Consider the following 27,953-nt stretch of genomic DNA (forward strand, 5'->3'; position numbering starts at 1 on the left):
CTGCCTTCTCATGGTAGAGAAGGACATGATTCACAAGCAGTATTATGAATCAAATTGTTCATTGGAGGGTCAGTGGGAACTTGAACAAGATGTAGTACAGGAGTAAAACGGTAATTTTGCGTAGTTGTAATTATGAACAACCTGTGAAGGATCGACTTACGGATTATGGTTTATATGGACAGAAATATATCTACAGTGAGAAGAGTGCAACTATCAAGCTATAGTGGTATGTCTTGATAGTTAACGAATAGTAATTAATTCGATCAAAGAGTTTTAACGAATTAATTACAAGCTCATGATTTGTAAGTCCATTAAGTTCCTCTATTAGCTCATTAAATTGGAATAACAAATTAAGTATTGAGGTATGAAATTAGGGTTATGAATTTGAAATGTTCAAATTCAAAGGGGTTTTCGATTGATTGTATATGATACAATTATAAACGTTTAATTTAATTGAAATTAAACGAAATTGGAAAATCAGTTAATATATAAATTATGATTTAAATATAAAATTGATTTATTGGTGATGTTGATATTTGATTAATTAATATTTAGATATTAAATGAATATTGTTTTAATTAAAAGTTTAATTAAAAATCAATTAAAATTAGTTTTATTTAAATTAATTATTTTGAATTAATTTTATAAAATTAATTTAATAAAATGGTTTTTGAAATCATATAAAGTTAAATGGGTTTTTCCAATTTTTGGGAAGAAACCCATTAACTACATTTGATGGAATATCATCAAATTCCAATTTCATTTTAGTGATGATCTTCAAGCTGGAGCTGCCCACCATGCAATCCTTTACATCACCATGCAATCTTGTACATTTGCATGAATTCTACTTATATATAGAAGCTCAATGCATGAAGAACTATTAAGCATTCTGAATTATACTTGCTGAAGTGATAACCTGAAAACCCTACATACCCCTCACTTGTTCTTCATCAATTCAGTTTGATTTAGTGTTTCCACCACACGTTCCAACTTGAGCATAGTAGAGAAAATCTCGATGGTAGTCCTCTTGAAGTTTCAAGCTCTATCTTGGTGGATTTCAGTTGAATTTGTGGAGGAAATCTTCAAAGATAATATGTGTTTCAAACCCTCTTACGAATATCGTATGAACAACATGCTTAAAACTCAAATTAAATGTAGTTTAAGTGCTTTTTGATTCTGTAGTCTTCCGTGGCATGATACATCATTCCTTCATTAAATGTAATCCAAAATTCCCTTTGATGTATGCTTAACTGTAGGAACCTTCATCTTGTTGTCTTTCCCATGATGCAATGCTCACAAAAGTTTAGGTTATCAGTAAGGCCTTTAGGCAAGATTCCCTATTTAGATTGAAATTGCATCCCTCTGCTGCTAATGTGGGACGATCTCTTATGCCACAGATCTGCTTCTGAGAGAGCTCCATCTAAGACAACAAAAGCTGTTTGGACCGTATGAACATCCTTAATTACATAAAGACCATTAATCTTTTCACCTGTCAGGATTGTTTTGGAGTCCTTTTTTACCACGAATAGGCCATCATGTCCACTATAGTGATAGCCAAGTGAATCCAACATACCCAGAGAGATTAAGTTCCTCTTCAAGATAGGAACATGTCTGACATTCCTAAGTAGTTTTACTAATCAATCTTTGAGTTTTAAGGTAACTGATCCAATGCCTATTACCTTGCAAGTGTTGTTGTTTCCCACATAGACTAAACCACAATTCCACTCTTTGTAGGTTGAGAACTGCCCTTTAGATGGGGTCACATGGAAGGTGCAGCCAGAATCAAGGATTCAGTCTTCTGCCTCTGCAATATCTTTGTTCCTTGAGTTGTGCTGTGTTGCTGCTAGGGCATCTGAATAGATGAGTGTGTCTTCTACCACTGCGGCTTTTGCTTGTTTGGCTTTCTTATTCCTTTTACTTGCTTCTTTTTTTAAAAAGAAACAATCCTTCTTGATATGGCCTATTTTGTGGAAGAAATTACACTTTAGTTTTGATTTGTCACCTTGGTTAGATTTATCTGTTTGAGTCTTGTCCTCTTTCCAATTGTTCTTGCCTTTTCTTTTAGCAAACAAGCCCTCAACATTATCTGATCTTTCTTTATTGACTGAAGTTCAAGCTCTTCGTCTTGAAGGCTGAAATAACAGTTTCTGTAGTAATTCTTTCCCTACATACTTCACATTTTAACTTCCCTGTAATCTTCTGGAATTGAATTTAACAGGAGAAATGTTTCGCTTTCTTCTCCTATCTGATCTTCCAACCATTTGAAATCATTGGACAATCTTTTGAATTCACTAAGATTGTCAGTTAGAGATTTACTCGGATCCATTCTGTAAGTGAAGTATTGTTCTCTCAAGTAGGCCCAATTTGGTAGATCCTTCGAAGCATAGATTTCTTCCAACTTTGACCATATCTGAAGTGTTGTTTCCTGATCTATCACCTCCAGTAACACATTGTCGCTAAGATTCAATACAATCGTACTGTAAGTTGTGATTTCAATGGTTTCTTTCTCTTCTGCAGTCAGAGTAATCACGAGTTTGGTTGGATCTAATAAGGCTTTGATTACCTTTTGTTGCCCGAGAATTGCTTGAATTTTAGCCTTCCACAGCTCGAAGTCTTCTTTCCCATCAAACTTGTTGATGTCATATCGTGCGACTGCCATTTCCAAAAGCTTTGATCAAGGACTGTCTTCTTGCACCTTTCTTGGTTGCTTGTGTGGCTGTGATACCAATCTGTTGTGATTTCTTTTCAGGATGAAGTGAAATTAACACTCAGCTTCACAAGTTTACAGACACAACAATTTCTCTCTTTAAAAGGAGAAAAACCACCACGGGCAAGCAAATGAAGAAAGATAAAAGCAATAACCACCAGAGAAAGACTCTATTTTACTTGGGCAAAAGAACACACACGATGAGAGTAAAAAGAAGACAAAAGAACTCACAGATTTTAGAGTGGTTCGATCAAAGATTGACCTACATCCACTATTAGGAAATATTATTGATTACAAAGAAAGTGAAAATATTACATCAGACCCCTTAAAATGGATAGGGCAAGCCCCTTTATACAAATTTATTTTAAAGTAACCAGTGGGTATTAACTGATTTTAATTTCAGTTTGAGCTTTAATAGAAACCCTTCACGGACAAAATGAAACTACAAGATGAAGAAATTGATAACAGGGGGTAGCTCAATTTGTGAAAGTGAACCTCAGTTTGAGGCAGCACCAATGGATTGTAGAAACAAACGGACAATCGATTGCAACTGAAGAAGAACCCATGGTCGACGGTGCTGAAGAACAGTGGATGATCAACGACGGTAAAGAAGAAATGACAGTTGGCGGCATTGAAGGTTTGATGGCGAACGACGAAGATGAAAGCGAACGAAAGAAGGAATGGAAAGCCTAAAGCGAATGAACGAAACAGCTGAATGACTAAACGCAGGGATAGATAGGGATAGATTTTTAAATCTTATTTTATTTTTAAAAAGTAAATAATTAAAATTAATTAATGACATTTAATAAATTACATAAATGGATGGCATTGTCATCCATTCGAATTACACTTGAACATGAACCTGACTATATCTTGTATAAACATTTATGGCTTTGCTTTTCGAACCACCCAAAATGCCTCATACCATTGAAAATAGTTGTCATCCCTTATAAACCCATGATCATCCCTTTATTTAACCGATGTGGAACTTTGATCGCATTCCCACCCAATAGTCATAAAAGAACAACAATTCCGAAACTTCATTTTTTTCCACAAAACACGTGTTTTTTCCATTTATGACACTTTTTTTTCACTCCTCCCTATCAATTTGGCTTTCACCCTTATGTCATAGAAACCCACTTTTGCTGCAGTGAAACTTTTAGTTTAGTATCTTAAAATCTCATAAAATATTAAAAATGCTTAAAACTGAATCGTTGTATTAGCAAACAATTGTTTTCTTTCTAATTAAACCTCATAATTTTAATTCTGTAGCCAATTCTTACATTATTTTTTAAGAAAAAATATATGGTATCATGTATTAGACACACAATTCGAGATGTCAATGATCTAGTATATATTTTTTAAAAGTTCAAGAACTATACATGACATAAATTTAGAAGTTATATAAAGTTGTGTCCCTAACATGAAATTGTAGATTTGTCACTGTTTGTATACCTATTAACTATGCTCACTTTGGCGATATTATATGATTTGAATATTATATTGATGCATCTAAATTTATATTAATATGAACTTGTCTCTCCTTACATAAAATCTTGGATCCACCACTGAGTTGACTAATGAAAACAATGACATGTTAGTTCAGTTGACAAATTTTTTGTGAGGTTTACAAGACATGCTTGTTATCTTTTCTTTTTCTTTTTCTTTTTCTTTTTTTTTTTTCTTTTTGACAATGTGTGAATGGGGGAATAAAACCTCTGATTTCAAGGTTAACAGTACAAACACTATGTCAGTTGAACTATACTCATTTTAGTACGTTCTCATTATCTCTTTAATGATGTTTAGGTAATGAAAATATTGGGATTTATGTCCTAAAGCCTGATAGTTAATTAGTTATTTGATATAATAATTTATTACTTTATATATGCAGTAATTAGTTATCCATTACGGGAAAAATCCAATGTTACTTTATGAGACTTGAAACAGTAATAAAGCCTAAAGGTTCTATAGTATATGGATTAAGATTAGATGCCTTATCTTTGTAACACTATGCATACGACTCACTTTGTAATTGTTACAAATATTGTAAGTGTTACAAATAACTTGATCCAAATCGTTCATGTTATGACATGCAAGTGGGGTATCCTATACAATGAGTTTGTATAAGACTGAACTGCAATATATTCAATCTCTCCTTGTAACACCATTGACTGAAGAGATTAACATTTCATAGAATAATCATGTAACTCGATCTAAATCCTGAGTGAGTTATGGACTACTGTCTATAAAGGTAGTCTTTTGATTTGTATAGGTGAGAGCGGCCCGAGTCGCTGACTCAATAAGCCTACCATTTTGGAGACTTGTTCAAGTGGGGAGCTGAGAACATAACTGCACAATATGGAATTCATTCCTTCTCACACTTAGATCAAATAGAGAAGTAATTCCCCTAAGTGCTGATTTCAGGTCTTGAACAAAGTATATCTATCCTCTCACTGGGCCGAGAGGGACTTGATTTATGGTAGAACCATTAACAGATTATTCATTAGAGAGATCAATGATACTTAAGGCGTAAGAGATAATTACACGGTAAAACAATAACTTGACTCAGTTGTAATTACGAACTACTCGTGAAGGATTGACTTATTGTAATGGTTAAATCCATGGATGCAGAAATATTCTACAGTGCGAAGAGTGCAGCTGTGCGTCTTTTGTGGAGTAACTCAGTTAATAAATGTTCATTAACATAATTAAAGAGTTAATTAGTTAATGTCGAATCATTGAAACTTCTAATCTGTAGGTCCATTAGGTCCCCTTGCTAGCTCACAACGGAAAAACAAGGACCAATAGTTTTGGAAGAATTTGATTTAATCAAATTATTAAAGAGAATAATATTAGTTGTATATGATACAATTAATAAAATGTTTATAGATATATTATCATATAAAGTTATTAAACATGTTGAATTTCTTAGGGGTGGAAATCCTAAGTAATAGAGAGCAAGGAACTTGATGCATAAGTCAACATGACTATAGAATTAAGATCTTAAAGACATTCAACATGTTTAAAGCTAAACCTATCAATATCCCATTAGCTCAGCATTTCAAACTATCAATTAAAAATTCTCCAAATGAAGATGAAGAAGATCATCTAAATTACATGTCACAGATACCCTATTCTTACATGTCACAGGTACATGGCTAGTCCTGGAAAGAGGCACTGGGAAGCCATAAAATGGGTCATAAGATACCTCAAAAAGACTCAACAAGCTAAACTAATATACAAACAGACCAAGCATGAGCCCCATAAAATCTATGGGTATGTTGATTTAAACAATGGAGGAGATTTAGACCGGAAAAGATCTATAACAGTGTATGTGATGTACCCTAAAGGAGATAAAGGAGAATTCTCTCCAAGAATCAAGATTGTTGATCTTTTATTAGAATGAAGAATGTATTTCATACAAGAAGGGAAAGTTCCTATTTATAGAGTTTTACGACAAGTGGGGGTAAAAAGTGAATTATTCTAGAATATTATCTAATTACTCAATTAACCCATATTCTTATTACATCATTCTACCCCTCCAAAAAGAAAACTCGCATTCAAGTTTTAAAAAGATAAAAAATTATGAAGCAAACAAGGAATGAAATAAACTTGCTCAACAGAGTATGACCAAACCAACATCCTACATTTTGAACAAACATATTATGATCAAAGGTATAAATTCGAGACAAAAAAATATAATATTACCACCAAAAGATGAACTTCTCCATCGGGCATAAACCCAAAAAAGATGTTTCCTTCAAGCTCATTCAAAACCGTATTCAAAGGACTAATCACTAAAAATCATATTCCAAAAAGAATCATTCAAGAATCACGTCTTCTTTATCATTCACTTCAAGTTCTTCGGCAGTTTCGTGATCCATTTCCAGCGCAATCACTGTGTTGTTATTCTTGCTTAATTCTTGCTCGGTGTTTGATACTTCTTTTCCATCGTCTTCGTTGGATTTTTCTTCTTCACTCGAAATTATTTCAAAAGCACATCTTTAAATTCTTGTTATTCTTCAATTTTATTGTAACATCCCGAATTTCAGGAAAATTTAAGTTAATTATCTAAAATTATTGAGTTTAAATTTCCCTCTCATTTGGAAACTTGGGGTTAAATTGAAATAATTGAAAAAAATTTATTGGTTAAATTGAATTTAATTGATTAGATATTCGAACGGATTATCTTGAAAATATTAAATTTTGCTTCCCTTTGATTTTGGATTTTAGGGCCAACTTAAAAAAAAAAAAAAAAAAAAAAAAAAAAAAGAGAGAGATAATTAATTTCATGTAGTTTTGAATTGATTTAAATATTTGGAAGGATTTAATTTGTATCAAATTTGGTGGATTTATGCCCTTTAATTTTAGTTTTTGAAACCTAAATTAAGATAATTTGAAAAGTTAATTGATTTCTAAATTTAATAGAATCTTTGGAGATTTTGGAGATATTGTGATAAAATATTTTATTTATCTTTTCAAAATTTGGAAAAAAATAAAAGAATTGAGATTTTTTTTTAAATTAAATGAGAGTGAAATGAGTTGAAAATTGGGGAGGAAGCAATTCGGATTTTCAGAGATAGCTTCCACAAAATTATTGATTTCTAGAGTTTGAACCATTGGATCGTGTTCAAATTTGGTCAGCCTGTTCGAGACATATAGAGTTTCATTGTGAACGGTTGGATTGTTGTTTGAAGCTCTGGTATGTTCGTAATTGCAGCTGAATAAAATCTGTAAACTAGAAATTCCCCTTCTCTCCCACTCTCGCAAACCTGCTCATGCAAGACCCTCCCTACCAGCCGCTAGCCTAAACAATTTATGTCCGACAGTAACACACGCTGTCTATCTATGGCAGCCACAAGTCAACGTGTCGTCGGCTGCCATTGCCCCTATCTTTGTCGGAATTTTGAGGAAAACCTTAGATTCAAGGTTTGGAAGTTTTGAGGCATTGACCATCAAGCTAGATATTATTTTGTTTTGAAGAAAATTAGTGAAGATCGATTAACTAATTAGATCGAGTATTGGAATTTGTCTTGGACAAACCACAACTTTAGGTTGATTCAAGTGTGCTAAAGAAGTTCTAAGGAGATTTTGTTTACGTTTTTTTACCAAGTTGAGGTAAGTAATTTTACTACTGGAACCGCCTTTGTGCCGATAAATTTATGATTTATGTTGGGGATTGTAAGACTAGTTACCAGGATAATTTTGTCTGTTCTGAGATTTAATGGACTATTTAGAAAAGATATATGAGCCTGTGATAATATGTCTGAAGCATGTTAATGTATGAGCATGATTTAGAATTTTATGAGATATATTAAAAGGACGATTGAGCATGACCCTAAATTATGAGTTAAGCAACACTACTACGGGAATGTCTTAAAGTTAGGTAAAAGTTAGAGCATTTTATTGATGTGCTTATTTATGTGATTTATTATGAATGTGTGTAAGCTATATGATGTATTATGAAATTTCAAATGTATGATTGTTTACATGAGTTAGTGCATGAAAGTGATGTACTAAAATGGATCCATTAATACTAGATTAATTACATATGTTGAGGTTAATTAACATGATCAAAACCTTGATCAGGAGATTTTAGAGAATTCATGATTATGTGAACGTTTTATGTAATATGAAGTTAGATGCAATATCTTTTCCTTTCCAGAGTATGTGACTACATGAAAGTGATGCACGTCCAAGGGCACTGGTACATGAAAGAGATGTACTAAGACTGGTGTGTATGAAAGTGTTACATACCTAGAGGGTACTGGGGTATACGAAAGAGGTACATACTCAGTGGGTTATGTGTATATAAAAGAGGTGTATACATAACCATATGTACGAAAGAGGTACGCATCCCTACATTTATAGAGAGGATCTGGAGTGTACGAAATAGGTACATACTCAGTGGGCTATGTATATACGAAAGAAGTGTATGTAACCATGTGTACGAAAGAGGTACACATCCTTACATTTATAGAGATGATCTAGGGTGTACGAAAGAGGTACATACTCAGTGGGTTATGTGTATACAAAAGAGGTGTATACATAACCATGTGTACGAAAGAGATACGCATCCCTACATTTATAGAGAGGATCTGGGGTGTACGAAAGAGGTACATACTCAGTGGGTTATGTGTATACGAAAGAGGTGTATACATAACATGTGTACGAAAGAGGTACGCATCCCTACATTTATAAAGAGGATCTGGGGTGTACGAAAGAGGTACATACTCAGTAGGTTATGTGTATACGAAAGAGGTGTATACATAATCATGTGTACGAAAGAGGTACACATTCAGTGGGTTATGTGTATACGAAAGAGGTGTATACGTAACCATGTGTACGAAAGAGGTACACATTAAGTGGGTTATGTGTACACAAAAGAGGTGTATGCATAACCATGCGTATGTAAGAGATTGTGTTTCCTTCGAGATTCACCAGAGGTTGTGGGTCCTATGAGACTTACTAGAGATAATGGGCATACTTAACTACAATAGGATAGAAATAAGTTTTTCATGTATGAATATGTCCCATGAAGAATAGAGCAGTTTATATGTTTCACTAGAGATAGGCATCTAGAGGACATAGATGCCTAGCCTGACCCCAGTAGTGGGGTTACTTATTGAGTATTTTATACTCACCCTTTCTCATGTTTATGTTTCAGATAAGAGTAGAGACGTGCCAGTGAATGACAAGCGAAATTCGTGAACGAGTCATTGGGACCAGTTTTATGCTTCCGCAAATGAGATTTAAACTTCTTTTCATGTTTTTCTTAGCTTTTAATGTTGATGTTTAAAACTTACTATTTAGAATCGCTTCCAAGTTTATTTATTATCATTTATGATTTATGGTACCCTACCGTTGTTTTTAATATTTGAAATTAAATGCAAAGTCTTTTAAATTTACCTTATTTAATTAGCATTTATTTCACCATAACAGAGTGTCGTTTTAAGTTTCATGCATGCATGTGTTCAGTAACGGCCTAACTTAAGTCCTAGGGGGTCAGGTCGTTACATTTATCTTCAAGATTTTCTATTTGGAAATTTTCCAACCATGATTCCTTTGTTTTTTCTTCAGTATATGAAATCAATCCGTTCTTGAACTCTTGCAAATGAATTGATAGTTGATCAATATGTTGAGTCATTTTCCCCAATGAACATTGGATTTCTTTTGTTGTTTCTTTATTTCCTCCAATAATATAGGATCTAAGTAGTCATTTTGTTGGATTCTTGAATATGTTTTAATTTCATGATGGGTATAGGACTCATCCACTGATTCTCTTGAATCAATTTTTCTTGATCGTGTTTCATAACCAAAAGAGTAATTTTGAGTCTTGAACGTTGTTCTTGAGCTGTAAAAATCCATTCTTGATGATTCTTGGTGATTCTTTAATTCATATAACTCTCAATCTTTACGTTGATATCTTGAAAATTGGGTTTGATTGGATCTTTGGGCATTTTTCCGATATTGCCGCCTTCTTATTCCGTCCCAAACTGTCCTTGATACATCTTCGAAATCACTAGAATCACTAGAATCAAATTTCCAATGTGGATAATGATAGGTTATTTGAGAAAATCGAGCATGGACAAAAATAGTATGTTGAAATTGTTCTTCAAAATCACTTGAGTCAGAATTTCAACACTTTTTTTTAAGTAAATTTGATTTTCTTGCCCATACCAATTGTTGTATTTTTTCTTTGATGCCTTCTTTGGTCGGTAATAGTCCATTCTTGCAAAATCTTGAAAAGTCTTTGGCTTCTTTCTTTCTTGGAATTTCAAGGGTTCTCCCTAATTAGATGTGTGTTGTTTGGCAACGAGCACAACTCACGAAGCTCCCTCTTGTGATCAACGTCGCCAAGGGTTTCCTGATCTTCTACCAACAGCAGTCAATCTTGGCCCAGACGGTCATTCTGATACCAATTGATGTAGCCTAAAGGAGATAAAAGGAGAATTCTCTCCGAGAATCAAGATTGTTGATCTTTTATTATAATGAATAATATGTTTCGTACAAGAGGGGAAAGTTCCTATTTATAGAGTTTTACTACAAGTGTGGGTAAAAAGGAAATTAACCTAAAATATTACCTAATTACCCAATTAACCCATATTCTTCTTACATCAGTTTGTCTTCCTAATTGGAAATAACGTAATCAACTGGAAAGCCATACTACAATCTGTAGTGGCTCTTTCCTCCACTTAGGAAGAATATATAGCCTTGTCCAAAGCAATCAAAGAAGCCCTATGACTCAAAGGCTTCCTAAATGACTATGAAATCACATAAAAAACTGTAAAAATTTAAGTGTCAACCAAAGTGCAATACATTTGTCGAAGAATCAAACATATCATAATAGAACAACCAAACATATCGACATCGAGTTTCATTTCATATGAGATCAAACACACGGGAGAAATTGAAGTCCTAAAGGTACATATCATAGAGAATGATGCTGATATGCTGACCAAACCAATAGCTTGATTGAAGTTCATACACACTATCTCGAGCTTATTGGCTTCACTGAAAAAGACTGAAAAAAGATAGGAAAGGAATGAGTTAGAATTTTTTGTTACTAATTTTCATTTCAAAGGAAAAATTTGTAGAAATTAATCTAAATGTTAATGGTGTGTGAAATTGAAAATCAGTTAACGTAGTTTTCATAACAAACTCATGCATGGCTAAAATCCATAAATAGAAGAGTTTAAAATGCAATTAGATAGAACACTTAGCAGAGATTTCAACCTGTAAAATTCTTCTGAAATTTCTCAATAAAAATTCTTCTCTCTTCATAGTAGATGTAGGCATTTTATAAGCCGAACCACTCTAAGCTTTTTGTGTTGATATTCTCTCTTTTCCTCTCTCGATTACTTGTTGAAATCTCCAAGTGCAATTTCATCATTTACCTCAATTCATCAAAGAATCAAGTAGAAGACTGATAATCAGAATAATAAACAAACTGAAAGAAGCAAAATAACATAAAGAAAGAAGAAGAAGAAGAATGTACCTGAGGAGAACAAGGAGTACCAAAACGGGGAAGAAAGACTGAATAATTTTCTTCTTCATTTTGCTTGTTTTTGTTGCATGTAAAAGGAAAGGACAGAGCACCATGCGTACAGCCAATCTGTTTCCATCTCTGCCCTCGCAATAGTTGTTAAAAGGTAATATTTTAGTTGTTTTAAGGTATAAGAAGATTGATTTAAGAAAAAAAATGTTTTTTAAAAAACTCATTTTTATTTAAACATATTTGATAAAAATTGATTAAAATACACTTGAAGAACTATTTTGAGTGGTTGTCAAACACTTCAATTTCTTTCGAAATGACTTATTTTTAAAATTAAACACTTGAAAATATAATCTAGACACACCCTTAAATTGTCTTAGGTATTTTGGGTTGGTAAAAGATTTATTTATTTTTAGTATAAGGTATATATGTGACGAAACTATGAAGAAAAATAGCATTTTTTAATAGAAGATATAAGTGGAATGCTATGAATATGAAGTAAAGGAATAAGAAATATAAGACAAAACACAAATACCATCGTTATAAATATGAAAAATAGATAATTAATAAAGTATAGAGGGTTTGCTCATTAATAAAGAAGTGAGGTGAGTGGGTATATGGCATATGATAGGAGAATCCCAAATTAGGTTTTATTCTTCGCATATTTTTGCATCCCAAATTAAATATATACTTCTTTTGACATAATTTTTGCAACTTGTAGAGTATCTACAAATTTTATGTTAGGTCATATATTTGTTGTTAATAGCCTTTTTTTTTTTTTTTTTTGCTTATTTTTAGGAGTTATTTTTTTTCAACCGTTGGTTTACTAAAATAAATCACCAACATTCAATCCTTAATTTGAGGGATTTGTTTATTTTTATTTGAGTTTTAAATTTGCTAATATTTTGGTTAGATATTTTGCTAGGGGTATTTTTGATATTTGATAAATTCTATTAAAAATTCTAAAACAATCATTTGGCCATTTATTCAAAATAAAGGTTTGGTGGCCACTTTTTATAAAGTTCATTAAGTTATGATCATTTGTTCAAATAACCCAAAAAATAAAATGGTAACCCACAATTTTATCACTCTTATTCTCACCCATTTTCCCAAGTGTTTTCATTACTCCCAATTTGCTATTTTTGTCTTTCTCATGTGTCTCTTCACATTTACCCTTATCCTCTTCTCTCTTCTTTTACTGTCTGGTTCGTCTTTCTCATCTTCTCTCTTTGTACTTTGTCTGACTCTATGAGTTTTATTTTCTCTTTTCTTCCACAATTTGTCTTTTCTCTTTTTAAATTTTCTTTCTATGGTTGTAAAATTTCTTTAGCCCAAAATTTTAAATTTTTTTGGGATTTATGTCCTAGGTTTGGATCTGTATGTTTGCATTTTGATTCCCTCCTGTTCTGTTCTTCTTTGCATGTTAGATTAGCCTACGGTTCTACATTTTTTTTTCGAATTTATGTTCTGAGTTTGATTCTGTATGTTTGTGTTTTGATTCTCTCATGTTTTATTCTTCTTTGCATGTTAGATTAGCCCACGCTTGTCTGAATTTTCTTTTTCTTCTATTTGCTCATTGATATTGGGTCGATTTCATGTACAATATTGCATGGTAGATCTGTTGTGTGTTATGGTTTTTTTCCTATATAGATTTTTTAATAGATTTGTTTGGTGTTTAGAAATGGAGAAAAAATATGTTATGTAGTTGAGTGTTCAAAAATTGAATCCAATATTTCTGGTTTAGTATATGAATACTTTGTAGAGAATTTGTTATGTTTTGAGAATAGGAAAGAATCAGATTTTTTTTTTTTTTTTTGTCTTGGAAAAGTTAGAAAAATGTGTGTATAAGAAAATCAAAATCAACCATAGAAAAAAAAAAAAAAAAAAAAAAAAAAAAAAAAAGACAAAATCAATTTCATTTAGAAAAACTGTACCAGATATCCCAACTCAACTCAATTTTGCACCCCACATACAAACTTTCCGACTCAATTCAACTCAACTCAGCACCCCAAATATAGATACTAATTACCAACTCAACTCTGCATCCTAAACACAAACAATTTAACTCTTCAGATAATTTAACTTCCCAGATAAAAATTATCAACTCAACTCCGTGTTTTTATTGCGTGTCAAATGCCCCCTTAGTTAAGTACATGCTTAATATAATCATATCTTTATTGTTTTTAAAAAAATAAATATCAAGAATCAAAAGAGAACGAATAGACTTAATTTTAAATACTTTTCGTCCATAGACAACCCCACTACATCCTAAATATTTTTTCTTCCACAGAAATCTCCACCACATAATTGACGTTGAGAAAAAAGTTAGTATGATATATGAAAGGTCAACGATTTGTTTGGATCTAATGGTGTTGTAAACTGCTACATCAAGAAATATTTGATAATATAGAGTTCCATCTCAAAGTTAATTGACAATGAAAAGAGTAGTCAATCTATCTTATTAAGAGTATGAGATCCCTTTAATTTTTCAAACGTGTAATTCACATTCAGGAAAGGCTTATTATGAATCTAAGACCATTAGATTCCACTTGAAGAAATTGAAGCAAATTGTCGACCTTTCGCATCATACTAATTAAGGTTGTGTCATTGTATCCTAATTTTCCATGGTGTAAGTGACCAACCACCCATTTCCCATTATTGAAAAGCTTTTTTGTAGAGCAGAAATTAAAATGGCGGAAGAATTGGAGGTGTTCGGTTTCTGGCCAAGTCCGTTTAGTCTGAGAGTGGAGTTGGCTCTCAAACTCAAAGGCATCCAGTACAAATACTTGGAAGAAGATGTGCTGAACAATAAGAGCGATTTGCTGGCGAAACACAATTCAATTTACAAGAACATCTATGTTCTACTGCACCATGGAAAACCCATTTTAGAGTATCTTGTAATTCTCGAACACATTGAAGAAGCCTGGAAACACAGCCACATCTTGCCCCAACATCCCCATCAAAGAGCTCTTGCAAGGTTTTGGGCTACGTTTATCTATGGCAAGGTACACAAAGACATGCCTGCCCTAAATTTTAATTTTTTATTTCCTCTTTTCAAATTCTTGCTTTGTATTTTTCTACTTTCGCTAAACTTTTGATTAGATGTTTCATCTGATGATCATTTTTTTAAATATATATAAAGCTTATAAAGATTAGAAAAATAATTAGGTGTTGCTTGGACTATATCTATGTTTATGCAGAGGAAAACTCTCAAATAAAAAACTCAGTTTTTTATTTATTAAAAAAATGGTTTTTAAAATGTTTTTCGTTGTGTCTGAAAGAAGGGAAAGAGGGTGTTGCGACTAATAATTGCTCTAAAAGATCACTAGGTATGAAGTTATTTCTTTTGTTATTTACTTTATAACAGGAGTTATTTTCAAATAAAGAAAAATGAACCAACTTATTTACAAATATAACAAAATTTCGTTATCTATTGGTGATAGATCACAATAGACCACGATAGACATTTATCAATGAGCGATAGACTGCTTTAAATGTCTATCGCAGTTTTTTGCCCACTGATAGATATGTATCACAGTCTATCACTGATAGTGATATTTTGCTATATTTGAAAATATTTTAACAATTTTACAATTTAAAACAATTACTCTAATAGTAATGTCTGTTTTAAAATTATAGGTCCAATTTTTTTTAATATAGTTTTTAAAAATAAAAATACTTAGGTGCATGTTAGGCTCCACCTATTTTTGTAGATTCCACCAACTTATTTCGGTCTTAATTTGGCACTTGACAAATTCTTCTTACTTCTTTTTTTAAATTATTTAAATTATTATTATTTTTTTTCTTTTAACAAATTGGATAATAGTTGAGATGTTACAAAAGATGAAGATCGTGTTGAAAAAAACCTTCCACTTATACTGCAAGAACAAGTAGAAAATAATTTAAAAAATAAAAGAAAACAACAAAAACAAACACAATAATTTATATGAAAAACTATAAAATGGAGAAAAACCACAATCTACTAGAAAAAGAATCCACTAAATGAAAACTTTTTAGAATTACAATAATACTCTCTCAAAGCATTTTATTAATCATATTTTCTCCTTTCTCAAATTATATATACAAAAATAGGATTTAATTAATATGAATTAGCACACCCAAGCTTTGAAGCGTTTTTAACTACAACAATTGAAACCAAAGTCAAAGGCTCCTTTTATAGTGTTTGGATTGGAGTAATAAAACTAGGATTGAACTAATTTGAACATTTTCAAAGTATTAGGATTGAACTATCTTCTAATATTTTGCAAAAACTATTCAGACCATTATAAAAAAAATGATGAGAACACAAATATAATTTTTAAAATCAAATGGACGGTCCGTGGAATTTGTTGCCTAATTCTGAACCAGATAAAATAATTGTTCCTATTAAATATGTAGTAGTGATAGTATGGATCGACTCTTCCTTATTAGGATTAAATTGGTTACAGTCCTAGTTGGTTTATTTTACCAACTCACCACAACTCTTCTTTCTTCCAATGTTTTAATGACTCCACCCATTGGCCACTGTCAACGACTATCGCTGTCATACTCTGAGAACTAACTCTGGGATTCAACAACCACATCTGATGATAACTCTGACAACCACTTTCGATAACAACTTCAGTGAACAACTCCGAGCTCCGACAGCCACCTCCGATAACAACTTCAGTGAACAACTCCGAGCTTTCGATAACCACATTCGATGACAACTCTGGCAACCAACTTTGAGCTCGACAACCACTTCAATGACAACACCAGTGATCAACTCCAAGTTCCAACAACTACCTTTGATGACAGCTTCAACAACCAACTCTGAGTCCCCCACAACCACCTCTAATGATAACTCTGGCGACCAACTCCAAGCTCCAAAAATCACCTTCGATGAGAACTCCAGCGACCAACTCTGAGCTCCAACAACAACCTTCGATGACAACTTCGGGCTCCAACAATCACCTTTAATGAAAACTTTGGCTACCAGCTTTCAAGCTCCGACAACCACCTTCGATGACATCTCCGGTGACCAACTCCGGGCTCTGACAACCTTCACGTGACCAACTCCGACAACAAATTCTGGGCTCCAGCAACCACTTCCGATGACAACTTTGGTGTCCCAACTCTGGAGACTACCTTCGCGCGATCAACTCTAACGACCAATTTCAGGCTCAGACAACCACTTCCGACAATAAACTCTGATGACCAACTCTGACAACTACTTTCGTTGGCTCCGACCACCACCTCCAACTATAAAATTCAACAAAAAACACCTTCGATGATCAGTTTCGATGACCACCTTCGAACGAGCAACTTCGACGACCATCTCGAGGCTTTGCTAACTCTAATACCACCTTCATGCGACCAACTTTAGGATTAGACAATCACCTCCATGTTGGGTTTTATTTCCTAAAACTCGTGGTTTGTAAACAATAAACTTATTCTGTTAATCAATAAAGATGTTATTGAAGTTTGATTCAATAAAGTTATTATTGAATGTTTGAATTGCTCATTTCATTTTAGAAATAACCTAAATCCAATAAACTAAGATCCATTGCTATTACATGAATACTTGAACTTTATATGGAGACATAAGAATGAATTAAGTTCGAGTAAATAGCCAAAATGGTCTATAGTATATGGATAAGGTTGGGTACCTTATTCTAGGGACACTATCGGATGTGGCCCACTTTGTAGATGTTACAATTATTGTAACGTACTACAAATGAAGTGATCATGATTCATTCATGTGGATACATGTGAGTGGAGGCATCCTATGCAAAGCGTTTTGTATACGATCGAATCAAGAAATAAGTCACTTTTACTTTGTAACGTTATTTACTATTTAAGACAAACTATTTCAAAACGATGACCCAGATAACTTGACCTTAATCTTAAGTTAACTATGAACTCCTGTTTATTCGGGATTATCCTTAGATTTGCATGATGAGGGTTGGCTCAACAACGCTAGCTTAATAAACCTCCCATTTCAGGGGTAAAATCGAGTAGATAGTTGGGGACATAAGGTGCAAGATAGAATTCACTCCTACCCACTTTTAGGGATAGCAGAGAGGTTGTTCCCTTAAGTGTTGACTCCGTGTCTTGAACAAGGGATCTCACCATCTCATTTGCCCGAGAGGAGCTCTTTAGTGATTGGATCACAAACCAATTGTCCATTAGAGGAACAGTAGGACTTAAATGAACAAGATGTAATCTTGGGGTAAAACAGCTTTTGACCTAGCCGTTATTACGAACAACCTATAAAGGGTTGACTTATTGATTATGATTATATTGAATGGACGCAAATATATTTACAGTGAGGGGAGTACAACTATTGGACTTTAATGGAGTGACCTGGTAGTTAACGAATATTGGTTAATTCGGGTTAAAGAGTTTAACTGGTCAATCTCGAATCGTTAGAATCCATGATCTATAGGTCTATTAGGTCCCCCTACTAGCTCACAAACAGATTAAACCTTAGAATCACGTGATGAGAGAATTTGAAACGTTCAAAATTCGAATTGAGGGAAGCATTAATTATATGAGATATAATTAAACGTTTAATTATCGAATTAAACGAAATTGGAGAATTGAATAATATTTAAATATGATTTAAATATTAAAATTACATGAATGAGGATTCATGTTTGTGGAATTGGTAGTAAATCTAATTTAATATTGGATATTAAATTAATTAAATTGTTTAATTATATTAATTTTATTTAAAATTTAATTGTTTGAAATAATTTTATCTAAAATTGAAAATTTGAATTTCATGAAAATTCAAATAATAAAAATCACTTTTAAATTTTAAATTTAAATTTTGAAAATTTAATTTAAAATATTAAGGAATTGATTTTTAATTAATTAAATTGATTTTGAATCAATTTAATTTGTGAGTAGGTTTATCCCACTTTTAACTTGCAAACTCAATTCCCACTTTAAATCTCAAGTAGGTGGTGTCAAGATATGGTGCAATTAAGATTGCATCAGAACCACATTCTTGAGGTTGTGATTCTATTCATGCAAAATTGAATTTTACTGGTGAGGATTAAAGAAGTGTTCTTCAACTTCAGCTGAAAAACCAGTGTTTTCCTTCACAAAATTCCCTGACATTTCTAATTATTTTGGGTTCACCACCCAATCTAAGAACCAAGAGAATAATAAGAAAGATCAAGTGGTGGTTTATAAGCTTTTGGAGTGAAGCATCAAGCTGACTTTGTGGATTGAAGAAGGTCTTCAAAGGTAACTTCTCAAAACCCTCTTTTTATCTCCTGAACAGGCTTTCTTAATTGCTAAAATTGATTAATTAGAGTGTTGAATATTCATGTTTGTTTTCGCTAATTGCATGCTAAATCCAACACTCCAACTACAAACTCTAACGAAAATAATCTACGATGATCAACTTCAATGACCAACTTTGCGCGATCAACTCCAAACTCTGAAAACCACCTCTGACGACAAACTCTAATGACCAACTGCAATACCACCTTCATGCGAACAATTTCAGGCTTCGACGACCACTTTAGACTACAAACTCCACTGGAAATCATCTTCGATAATAAACTTCGACAACCACTTTTGACTATTATAAGAGTGATGACTATTAAATTATGTTATAGGGTTGTTGATTATATAAATAATAGTATTTTGTCTACATTAAGAGCAATAATTATACGTAAAAATTTGTAAAATATATTTTTATTTAATTGAATTCATATATCAAATGAGTATTAAGAATATTTAGATGAAAAGTATGTATGTGGTTGAAAAATATGTAACATATAATTTAAAAAAAAAAACATAAAATGAAGATTTTAAAAAAAAAACATTTTCTAGCAAGAATTAGTGAAAAATGAAGATTTTTTCTCTGATGATCCTTCAAATTTGAAGAAATTGAAAGTGAGATTGTTGAAGAAATGTGGTGACATTCCATTGGCTGCTAAGATGATGAGAGAGATTCAATTAAAAAGATACATGATAGAGTAAAAATATAAAGCAACAACAGAAAGAAGAAGAAAAAGAAGAAGATAATGAAATTCATGGAGAAAAACTAGGAATAAAACATTTTGATTTCTTTTTGGTTTCTCATTTTATTTAACCATATTTTTTTTTGCAAGAAATGTAATGTGTTAATTTTTGTTCATTACCCAAAAAAGAAAGGAAAAAAATATAAGCTTTAAAAATTAAAAGAAAAAATTGCAATCCATATTTTATTCAAACAAAGATGGATAAAATTATTGGATAAAAAAATTAAAACAAAAATAGTAATCATAAAAGAAGATTATTTAAAGTTAAAAAACTACACCAGATAGCCCAGACATATGAACTCAACTCTACACCCAAACTCAGACATATGAACTCAGACCAAATAATTCTACACCCAAAACACAGATATATGAACTCTGCAGATATATGAACTTCAGTCATTCTATCTCAATTCAGTACCCCAAACAACCCCTAAGAGTTGTGTTACCTCTTTTACAAGCTTAATAAGCTTCAAGTAGAAACAGAGATAGTAGAAGAAAAGGGATTTACATCCATGATAGAAGGTCTCTTGATATTCTTTACTGATTTCAAAACCAAAATACAAAGAACAATCAAAGTTGTAGAAGAGAAATTATAGAGTAAATCACTCATTCAATTTTCTTCACACTTTAGAGGAAGAATCAAAGCTTGAAAATGCTCTCACACAGACTCTAAGAAAAAGTAGAGATTAAATGGCTATATGAGCTCATTCGAAAGTCCCTTTAGCCAATCTTCGTCCTTCACTCAATTTTACTAGCACGCTCCATCATCCAATGCACACATGGCATTTGTAACAAATTCAGTGGAGGAAGAATCTATTCTTCCAACTCAACTTCTTACAGCTCAATAGGCTTCAAGCAGATATTGGATCCAATCTTCTTCTTCAGACAAATATGAGGCAAAACAAGCCCAATAAAGAAGCTTAAACCAATTAATTAAAGCTAAATAGAATCTGGCCCAATAGTACTTATGGACCTCAATGTATTAGGCTAACAATAATGCAACAATTCTCTACCTTGCTACATAATACATCAGTAAAAAGATATGACTATATAAGATCTTCTCCAAAAAAATTTGTTCATAATGAACTAACTTTAAGCCTTCAAACAACTCTCAAGTTTATGTGTTCTCAATGATTTTGTCAAAGCATCAGCGACATTTTTAGAAGATAAAATCTTTTCAATTCTAACCTTACCTTTTATTATAATGTCCCCTATAAAATGATACCTTACATCTATATACTTGGTCCTTTCATGATAGGTCTGATTCTTTGATAGAAAAACAACACTTTGGCTATCACAAAAGATAACCAATTCATCCTTCAAACAAACTTAAAACTCTTCTACTAATTCATCAAGCCAAATTGCTTCTTTAAATGCATCTGTTAAAGCCATGTATTCAGCTTCTGTGGTTGAAAAATCAACCACCGATTGTAAGGATGATTTCCAACTTACTGTATTTCCAAAGAACATAAAAACTAGACCAGATAAAGATCTCTGCTTGTTTTTATGTGTAAAACTTGTGAGAACTTCTTGATTGCTCAAGTGGTTTGAATATAACAGCCCATATGACACGGTTCCTCTAACATATCTTAATATCCACTTAACTGCTTACTAATGATATTTCCCTGGATTAGCCATATATCTACTAACAACACTTAAACAATGAGCTAGATCTAATTTGCTACAGACCAATAAGGTACATTAGACTCCTTACAACACTTGCATATGGCATAACTTGCATTTGATCCCTCTCATCGTCAGTTTGAGGTTAATGTTCTAATGATAGCTTAGAATGAGATACAAGAGGTGTTGAAATAGATTTAGTCTCATTCATACTAAATCTTGTTAACATTTTCAAGTAGTATGTTTCTTGGGACAGTTTCATAGTGCCTATATCTCTGTTTCTATCAATATTTATTAATTGTTTTTTTTTCCCAAGGCCTAGATCTTTCATATCAAAAGCTCCTTTTAAATCACTTTTTAGCTTATTCACTTCTTGTCTATCTACACTTGCTATAAGCATATCATCAACGTATAGCAATAAGAAAATTGAATGTCTTCAACTTCATGTCTAAAGTATATAAAATGATATGTCATGCTTCTTTTAAAACCATAGGACATCATAAACGAATCAAATTTGAGATACCATTGTCTTGGTGTTTGCTTTAGACCGAATAGTGATTTGTTGATAAAATAATCATACCATTGTCTTGGTGTTTGCTTTAGACTAAATAGTGATTTTTTGAAAAACAAAAAAATACCTTATTTTCAATTTCCTTACTTGTGAATCCAAGAGGTTGATGCATATAGATAGTTTTTGATAATTCTCCATGCAAGATTGTTATTTTGACATTCGATTGATCCAGTTCCATGTTGTACTCAGGGATTAATGACAAAAGCATTATTTTTTAGGCATGTGTCACAACTAGTGAGAATATCTCGTTGTAATCCACCTCTTCTTTTTTCTTTTTTTTTTATTAAATCCCTTCGCAACAAGCCTTGCTTTTAACCTTGGTGAATTTTAATCCACTTACATTCCAGCAGCTTTTACTTTTGAGGTTTATCTACCACTTACCAAATTTTGTTTTTAATGAGGGAGTCCATTTCCTCTTGCATAGCTTGCTACCACTTAAAGCTATCTTTAGAGTTCATAACATCTTCAAATGCCAATAGTTCATTATCTATATCTTCTAATTTAGTGCAGAATGCATAATGAATAATATTAGCATCTGTATACCTGTAGGAGGTTTAATCTGCCTTCTTCTTCTGTCTCTTGCCAGGGTATAAGACTGGAGATCTTCTTCTTGAGATGTTTCTCTTTCAGAGTATCCATTTAAGAAACATCCTCTGAACTTATTTGGTCTTCTATTTCATTAGAAGACTGCTTTGGCACCTCAAATTCAATATATATCTTAGATGTTGCCTCTTGACTTTCTATTGTCTTCTTTTCTTTATTGTTGGACAATGCCATTTTTGTTTCATCAAATATTACATCCCTACTTATGATGCATTTCTCTTTTCCTTCTTCAATACACCATAATTTGTAGCCCTTTACTCCTTGTGGATAACCAAGGAATAGACACTTCTTTGCTCGATTATCTAACTTATCTTCTTTGGAATGTGCACATCCAAAGACCCTCTAGTTAGATAGATCAGAAGGATGACCCGTCCATTCTTCCATGGGAATTTAAACTCAATACCTGAATATGGACTTCGATTGTATAAATAGGTAGCATTCTCTAATGTTTCTCCTAAAAAATTCCTTGGTAAGTTAGCATTTGACATGAGACATTTGACCTTCTCTATCAATGTTTGGTCCAGTCTTTTTGCCAGGCCATTAAGTTGGGGTGTTCCTTTGATTGTTGCCTTTGAATGCCATCTCTCTCACATAGAAGCTTGAATTCATTACTCAAAAATTCCAAGCCATTGTCTGTTCTCAACGACTTCAGCTTCTTCTTTGTTTGATTCTCAACCAGGTTCTTCCATTCAACAAATTTTCTGTAGGTCTCAGCTTTGCCTTTCAATAGATATGTCCATACTCTCCTTGAAAAATCATCAACTATAGAAAGAAAATAACGAGATCCACCCATTTTTTGTGTTTGCTGGCCCCTATAGGTCAACATTTACATATTCTAGAATTGATTTGGAAGTATGCAGCCCTTTGTCGAAAGAAAATTTGGTTAACTTACATAAAAGCAGTGTTCACAGATACCCAAGCTGATTTCTGATGTAGTTCCCTGCCGTCCTTGTTTAAAGAGTTGTTTCAAACCTGTCTCACTGATGTGCCCTAACCTCTGATGTCAAATTCGAGTCTTAACTTGATGCTTCTAAGATACAGTAGTTGTGGAACCAACAATTGTGTTTCATTCTAAGACATAAAGTCCATGTTGAAGCTTTCCTTTTGACTTTAGTATCACTCCTTTTATAACTTTTATGGTACCATTTTCAAGTTTGCAGGAGTAGCCAGTAGTGTCAAACAATCCAAGAGAAAAAGATTTCTCTTCAAATATAGAACATACCTTACTGAAGTGAGTTTCCTGACCTGTCCATCAAACATCCTCATAAGTACAATTCCAGTGCCTTCAATATTGCATTCATGATGATTCACTAAGAGTACTTTTCCTCCATCAATTTCCTTAAATTTATGGAACCAATGTCGATTAGGACTCATATGACAAGAACATTTGGCCATTTGAGATTGTTACCCCTTCAGCATCTTGATAATTTTCAATCACATTAGCATTCTAAGTGTCCTCTTCTTTTCTATTTTCATTCTTCCTCTTATTTTTCAGCTCAAAAATTATGTTTTCTAATGTGACATTCTTTGTGACAATAGAAGCTTCTTTACTTTTCCTTGAGACTTTAATCTACCACGACTATTGTTCTTATTGAATTTCTTCTTAGGTCTTCCTCTAACCATCAAGGCCTCAGGTTCTTTCCCTTTTGCTTTTCTCAATTCCAAATCTCTAGATATTAGAGCATTTAAAACTATATCCATCGTAAGACTATCTCTACCATATTTTACAACCATTTTAATTTCATTATAGGAATCTGGTAGAGACTTTAACAATATTATGGCCCTATTCTCATCCGACATAGTTTCTCCAATGTTACTAAGATCCAGCATGACTCGATTGTACTAATCTAGAATGTATTCTAGATCTTTAGTAGGATTCATTTTAAAACCAAGGAACCTCTCCTATACAATTTATTCGTGAGAGATTTTGTAGATAAATTGGATCAAGTTGTTTCCATACCTCAATTGTTGCATTTGCATCATTAACTTTCCTTAAAACATTGTTTGCAAGATGTAAAATGATGTTGCTATATGTTATTTCCTTCATCTCAGAGATCTCTTCAGGCTTCATAGTCATCATTGATAGATCTATCTTCTCATCCAAGGCTTTGGCTACCTTTTATTGCACGAGTAATGCATTCATCTTCTTCTTCCAAATAGCGAAGTCACCCTTTCCATCAAAACGCTCAATTTGAAATTTCGCCGCCATGGACTCCAGTTTCAATTTCAATCCAAGCGACTAAATGCTAAGGGCTCTGATACCAAACTGTTACCTCTTTTGCAAGTTTAATAAGCTTCAAGTAGAAACAGAGATAGTAGAAGAAAATTAGCAGCAAGAAAATGATAAAAAGAGAAAGAACTCAACACATAAAAATTATAGTGGTTCAATCCCATAAAAGGGATTTACATCCATTGTAGAAGGCCTCTTGATATTTTTTACTGATTTCAAAACCAAAATACATAGAACAATCAAAGTTGTAGAAGAGAAATTACAAAGTAAATCACTCATACAGTTTTCTACACACTTTAGAGGAAGAATCAAAGCTTGAAAATGCTCTCACACAGACTCTGAGAAGAAGTAGAGATTAAATGGCTATATAAGCTCATTCGAAAATCCCTTCTACCACTCTCCGTCCTTCACTCAAATTTTGCTATGTATTTTCTAACAAACTTCAGGTGCTTCACATGCTCCATCATCCAATGCACACATGGTATTTCGTAACGAATTTAGTGGACGGAGATTCTATTCTTTCAACTCAGCTTCTTACAGCTCAAATGGGCTTCAAGCTGATATTGAATCCAATCATCTTCTACAGACAAACATGAGGTAAAACAAGCCTAATAGAGAAGCTTAAATCAATTAATTAAAGCTAAATAGAAGATGGCCCAATAGTACTTATGGACCTCAATGTATTAGGCTATCAATAATACAACAAGTTGCTATAAAAGAAAATGGAGCATATTGGTCAATAGAAATATCAAGCAATTTAAGAAAGAAGAGAAAAATGGGAGAAAAAGTGGAGGTGTTTAGGGCACGGTTCAGTCCTTTCAGTCGTCAAGTAGAATTGGCCTTGAAACTCGAAGGCATTGAATATGATTATATTGAAGAATAAATATACAAGAAGAAGAGCAATTTGATCCTTAGATTCAACCCTATTTACAAGAGGAGACTTGGAAGGAGAATCTTGTTTTGCCTCAACATCCTTATCACAAAGCTCTTGCACTCTTTTGGGCCAAGTTCTTGGATGACAAGGTAATACTTTTGGGATTTTATATATTTTTTTTTTTACTTTCTTTTAATGAATTTTAAATTTATTATATGATATTTGAATGGATAAGTTTGTTATGTGATCTACAAATTTTGGTGTAAACAGGTGTTGGGAAGTGTTGAAGCATCGATATAATTAAATTTTATTCTAACTTGTCAGTTTAAGCTTTTGAATTAACTGATATAATTTAGCATCATGTAAAAAGTTTCATGAAATTCAAATGAGTATTCGGTACAAATTTTGAATTTGGTTTAAGAATGGTAAACCTATAAAGATACGATCTTGAAAAGGCAAGTTGAAGATCTCATATTGGAAAAATGACGATCTTTATATATGAGTTATTACTAATTTTATTACCAATTAGTTTTTAGATGAAATCTATGTTTATCTATTATAATCTTTAAACATGCACTTAGGGTTTAGGGTTACCCTGCGTTCTAAAACTAACAAATAAAGATGAGTTGAAAACTTAAATATAGTAGAGAATCGACACACAGATTTATAGGTTTATTAATAGTGTGTTAGCTACATCCATGAAAAGATGGAGGAAGCAATGTTATTATAGATAAAATTTTAGATCACAGTGTTAGAGATGTCAATAGGGTTATAGAGTTTATATAAAACACAATCTACTAAATCCTAGGGCCAAAATCGTTAATAGTGCAAATAACATAAACGAAGCGCCCAGATATCAAATTCAAAGCTATCTAACACCCATCTTCCACACAAATGGCTAATATTCTCTAGACCCCATTTGATGACTAATTTATCTCTAAAAAGTAGATAACACAAAATAAAGAAATACACAGATCATGAGAGTAGTTGCGTAAATTGGGAGAATTTGCTCCCACTCGAAATTTTCAAGGGCATGTAAAAAACGATGATGGATCTTTAATATAAACTTCATTTTTTAAAATAAAAAGCTAAAAACAAAATCGTTACTAAACAAGGTTCTCATTTCTCATTTTATTTTTTTATTTGTTTTTGTTGAATTTTCTCTTGAATACACACACAACTTCTAGGTGCAATAATCAGAGCAAGAAGAAGGTAAGGAAAGAGAAAGAAGAGGCAATAGCAGCTGCATGTGAGGTATTGAAAGCACTAGAAGATGAAATGAAAGGTAAGAGAATCTTAGGAGGGGATTATGGCCCATTATGATTGATATTTAAATGGAATCCCATCACGATTACACCAATTTTCATTATGGATTGGTAGGTGTGACCTTAGTCATTAAAACATATTGAGACAATCATTGTAGATCAACCAGCAACCTGTGGAGCAAGTAATTATCTTTAGATCATCACTTTTAAAATGATTCTCAACTATCTATCATCTCATTCTTGTATTTTTTTTATTTTTTTTTATTCATTTGTTGTATTGTTGATGAGTAAAAAAATATAATTTTTATGAAATCGACAATTAAAAAATATAGAAAACATAAAAAAAAATAGAATCAACACACAGATTTACATGGTTCACTAACAGTGTGTTAGCTACGTCCATGAGCCAAAGAGATAACGATTTTATTAGAGAGAATGTTTACATATTACAGAACAATGTCTCTAAAGTTAGAGAGTTTATATAGTGCACTTCTCTAAATCCTAGGGTCATAATCGTAAATTACCAATCAAATAATGCTAAATACAAATTCTGCTTCGATCATTCAAAGCATCATATAACAGATTCAAGACATTCCAACAAATCTCCACCGTGACTTGAATTCTCTCACACTTTATTAAAATGTATTTATTCATTTATCACTGGTATTATTTATTTTTATTTTATTTAAAAAATATATATATTCGTCTCTAAATTTTAAGTCTAGTATTTATTATTACACCTTTATCCTTTAGTTTTGACTATAATTTCTATTTGGTCCTTAGATTTCAAAATGTTTAATTCTTACATTTAAGCTTTCTATTTTCTTTTTATTTATCTCTAAGTTTCAATATTTTACACTTTTACTCTCGCATTTTCCCTAACTTATATTTGGTTTTTGGCAATAACTTTAAGTAAACTAATTTTAAAAAATATGGTAATTGTAATAGGTATCACTTTTTGGAATAATAATTAAGTGAATAACAACATATTTAAAGAATTGTAAATATAACAAAATCTATCAATGACAAATTTTATTGCTGATAGACTCTTACTAATTATATAA

General features: G+C 32.4%; 1 protein-coding gene across 1 annotated transcript; it reads left to right on the forward strand.

Moving 5' to 3' along the window:
* The first annotated feature begins 14,343 nt into the window (after nt 1-14,343).
* Nucleotides 14,344-27,099, forward strand: LOC120074604 (glutathione S-transferase U8-like). Its single transcript, XM_039027770.1, has 2 exons — nt 14,344-14,707; nt 26,812-27,099. Exons 1-2 carry the CDS (start codon nt 14,393-14,395, stop codon nt 26,818-26,820), a joined length of 324 nt encoding a protein of 107 aa, XP_038883698.1. The 5' UTR covers nt 14,344-14,392; the 3' UTR covers nt 26,821-27,099.
* The last annotated feature ends 854 nt before the right edge of the window (nt 27,100-27,953 follow it).

Source organism: Benincasa hispida, chromosome 3, assembly GCF_009727055.1.
Source record: "Benincasa hispida cultivar B227 chromosome 3, ASM972705v1, whole genome shotgun sequence".
NCBI lineage: Eukaryota > Viridiplantae > Streptophyta > Magnoliopsida > Cucurbitales > Cucurbitaceae > Benincasa > Benincasa hispida.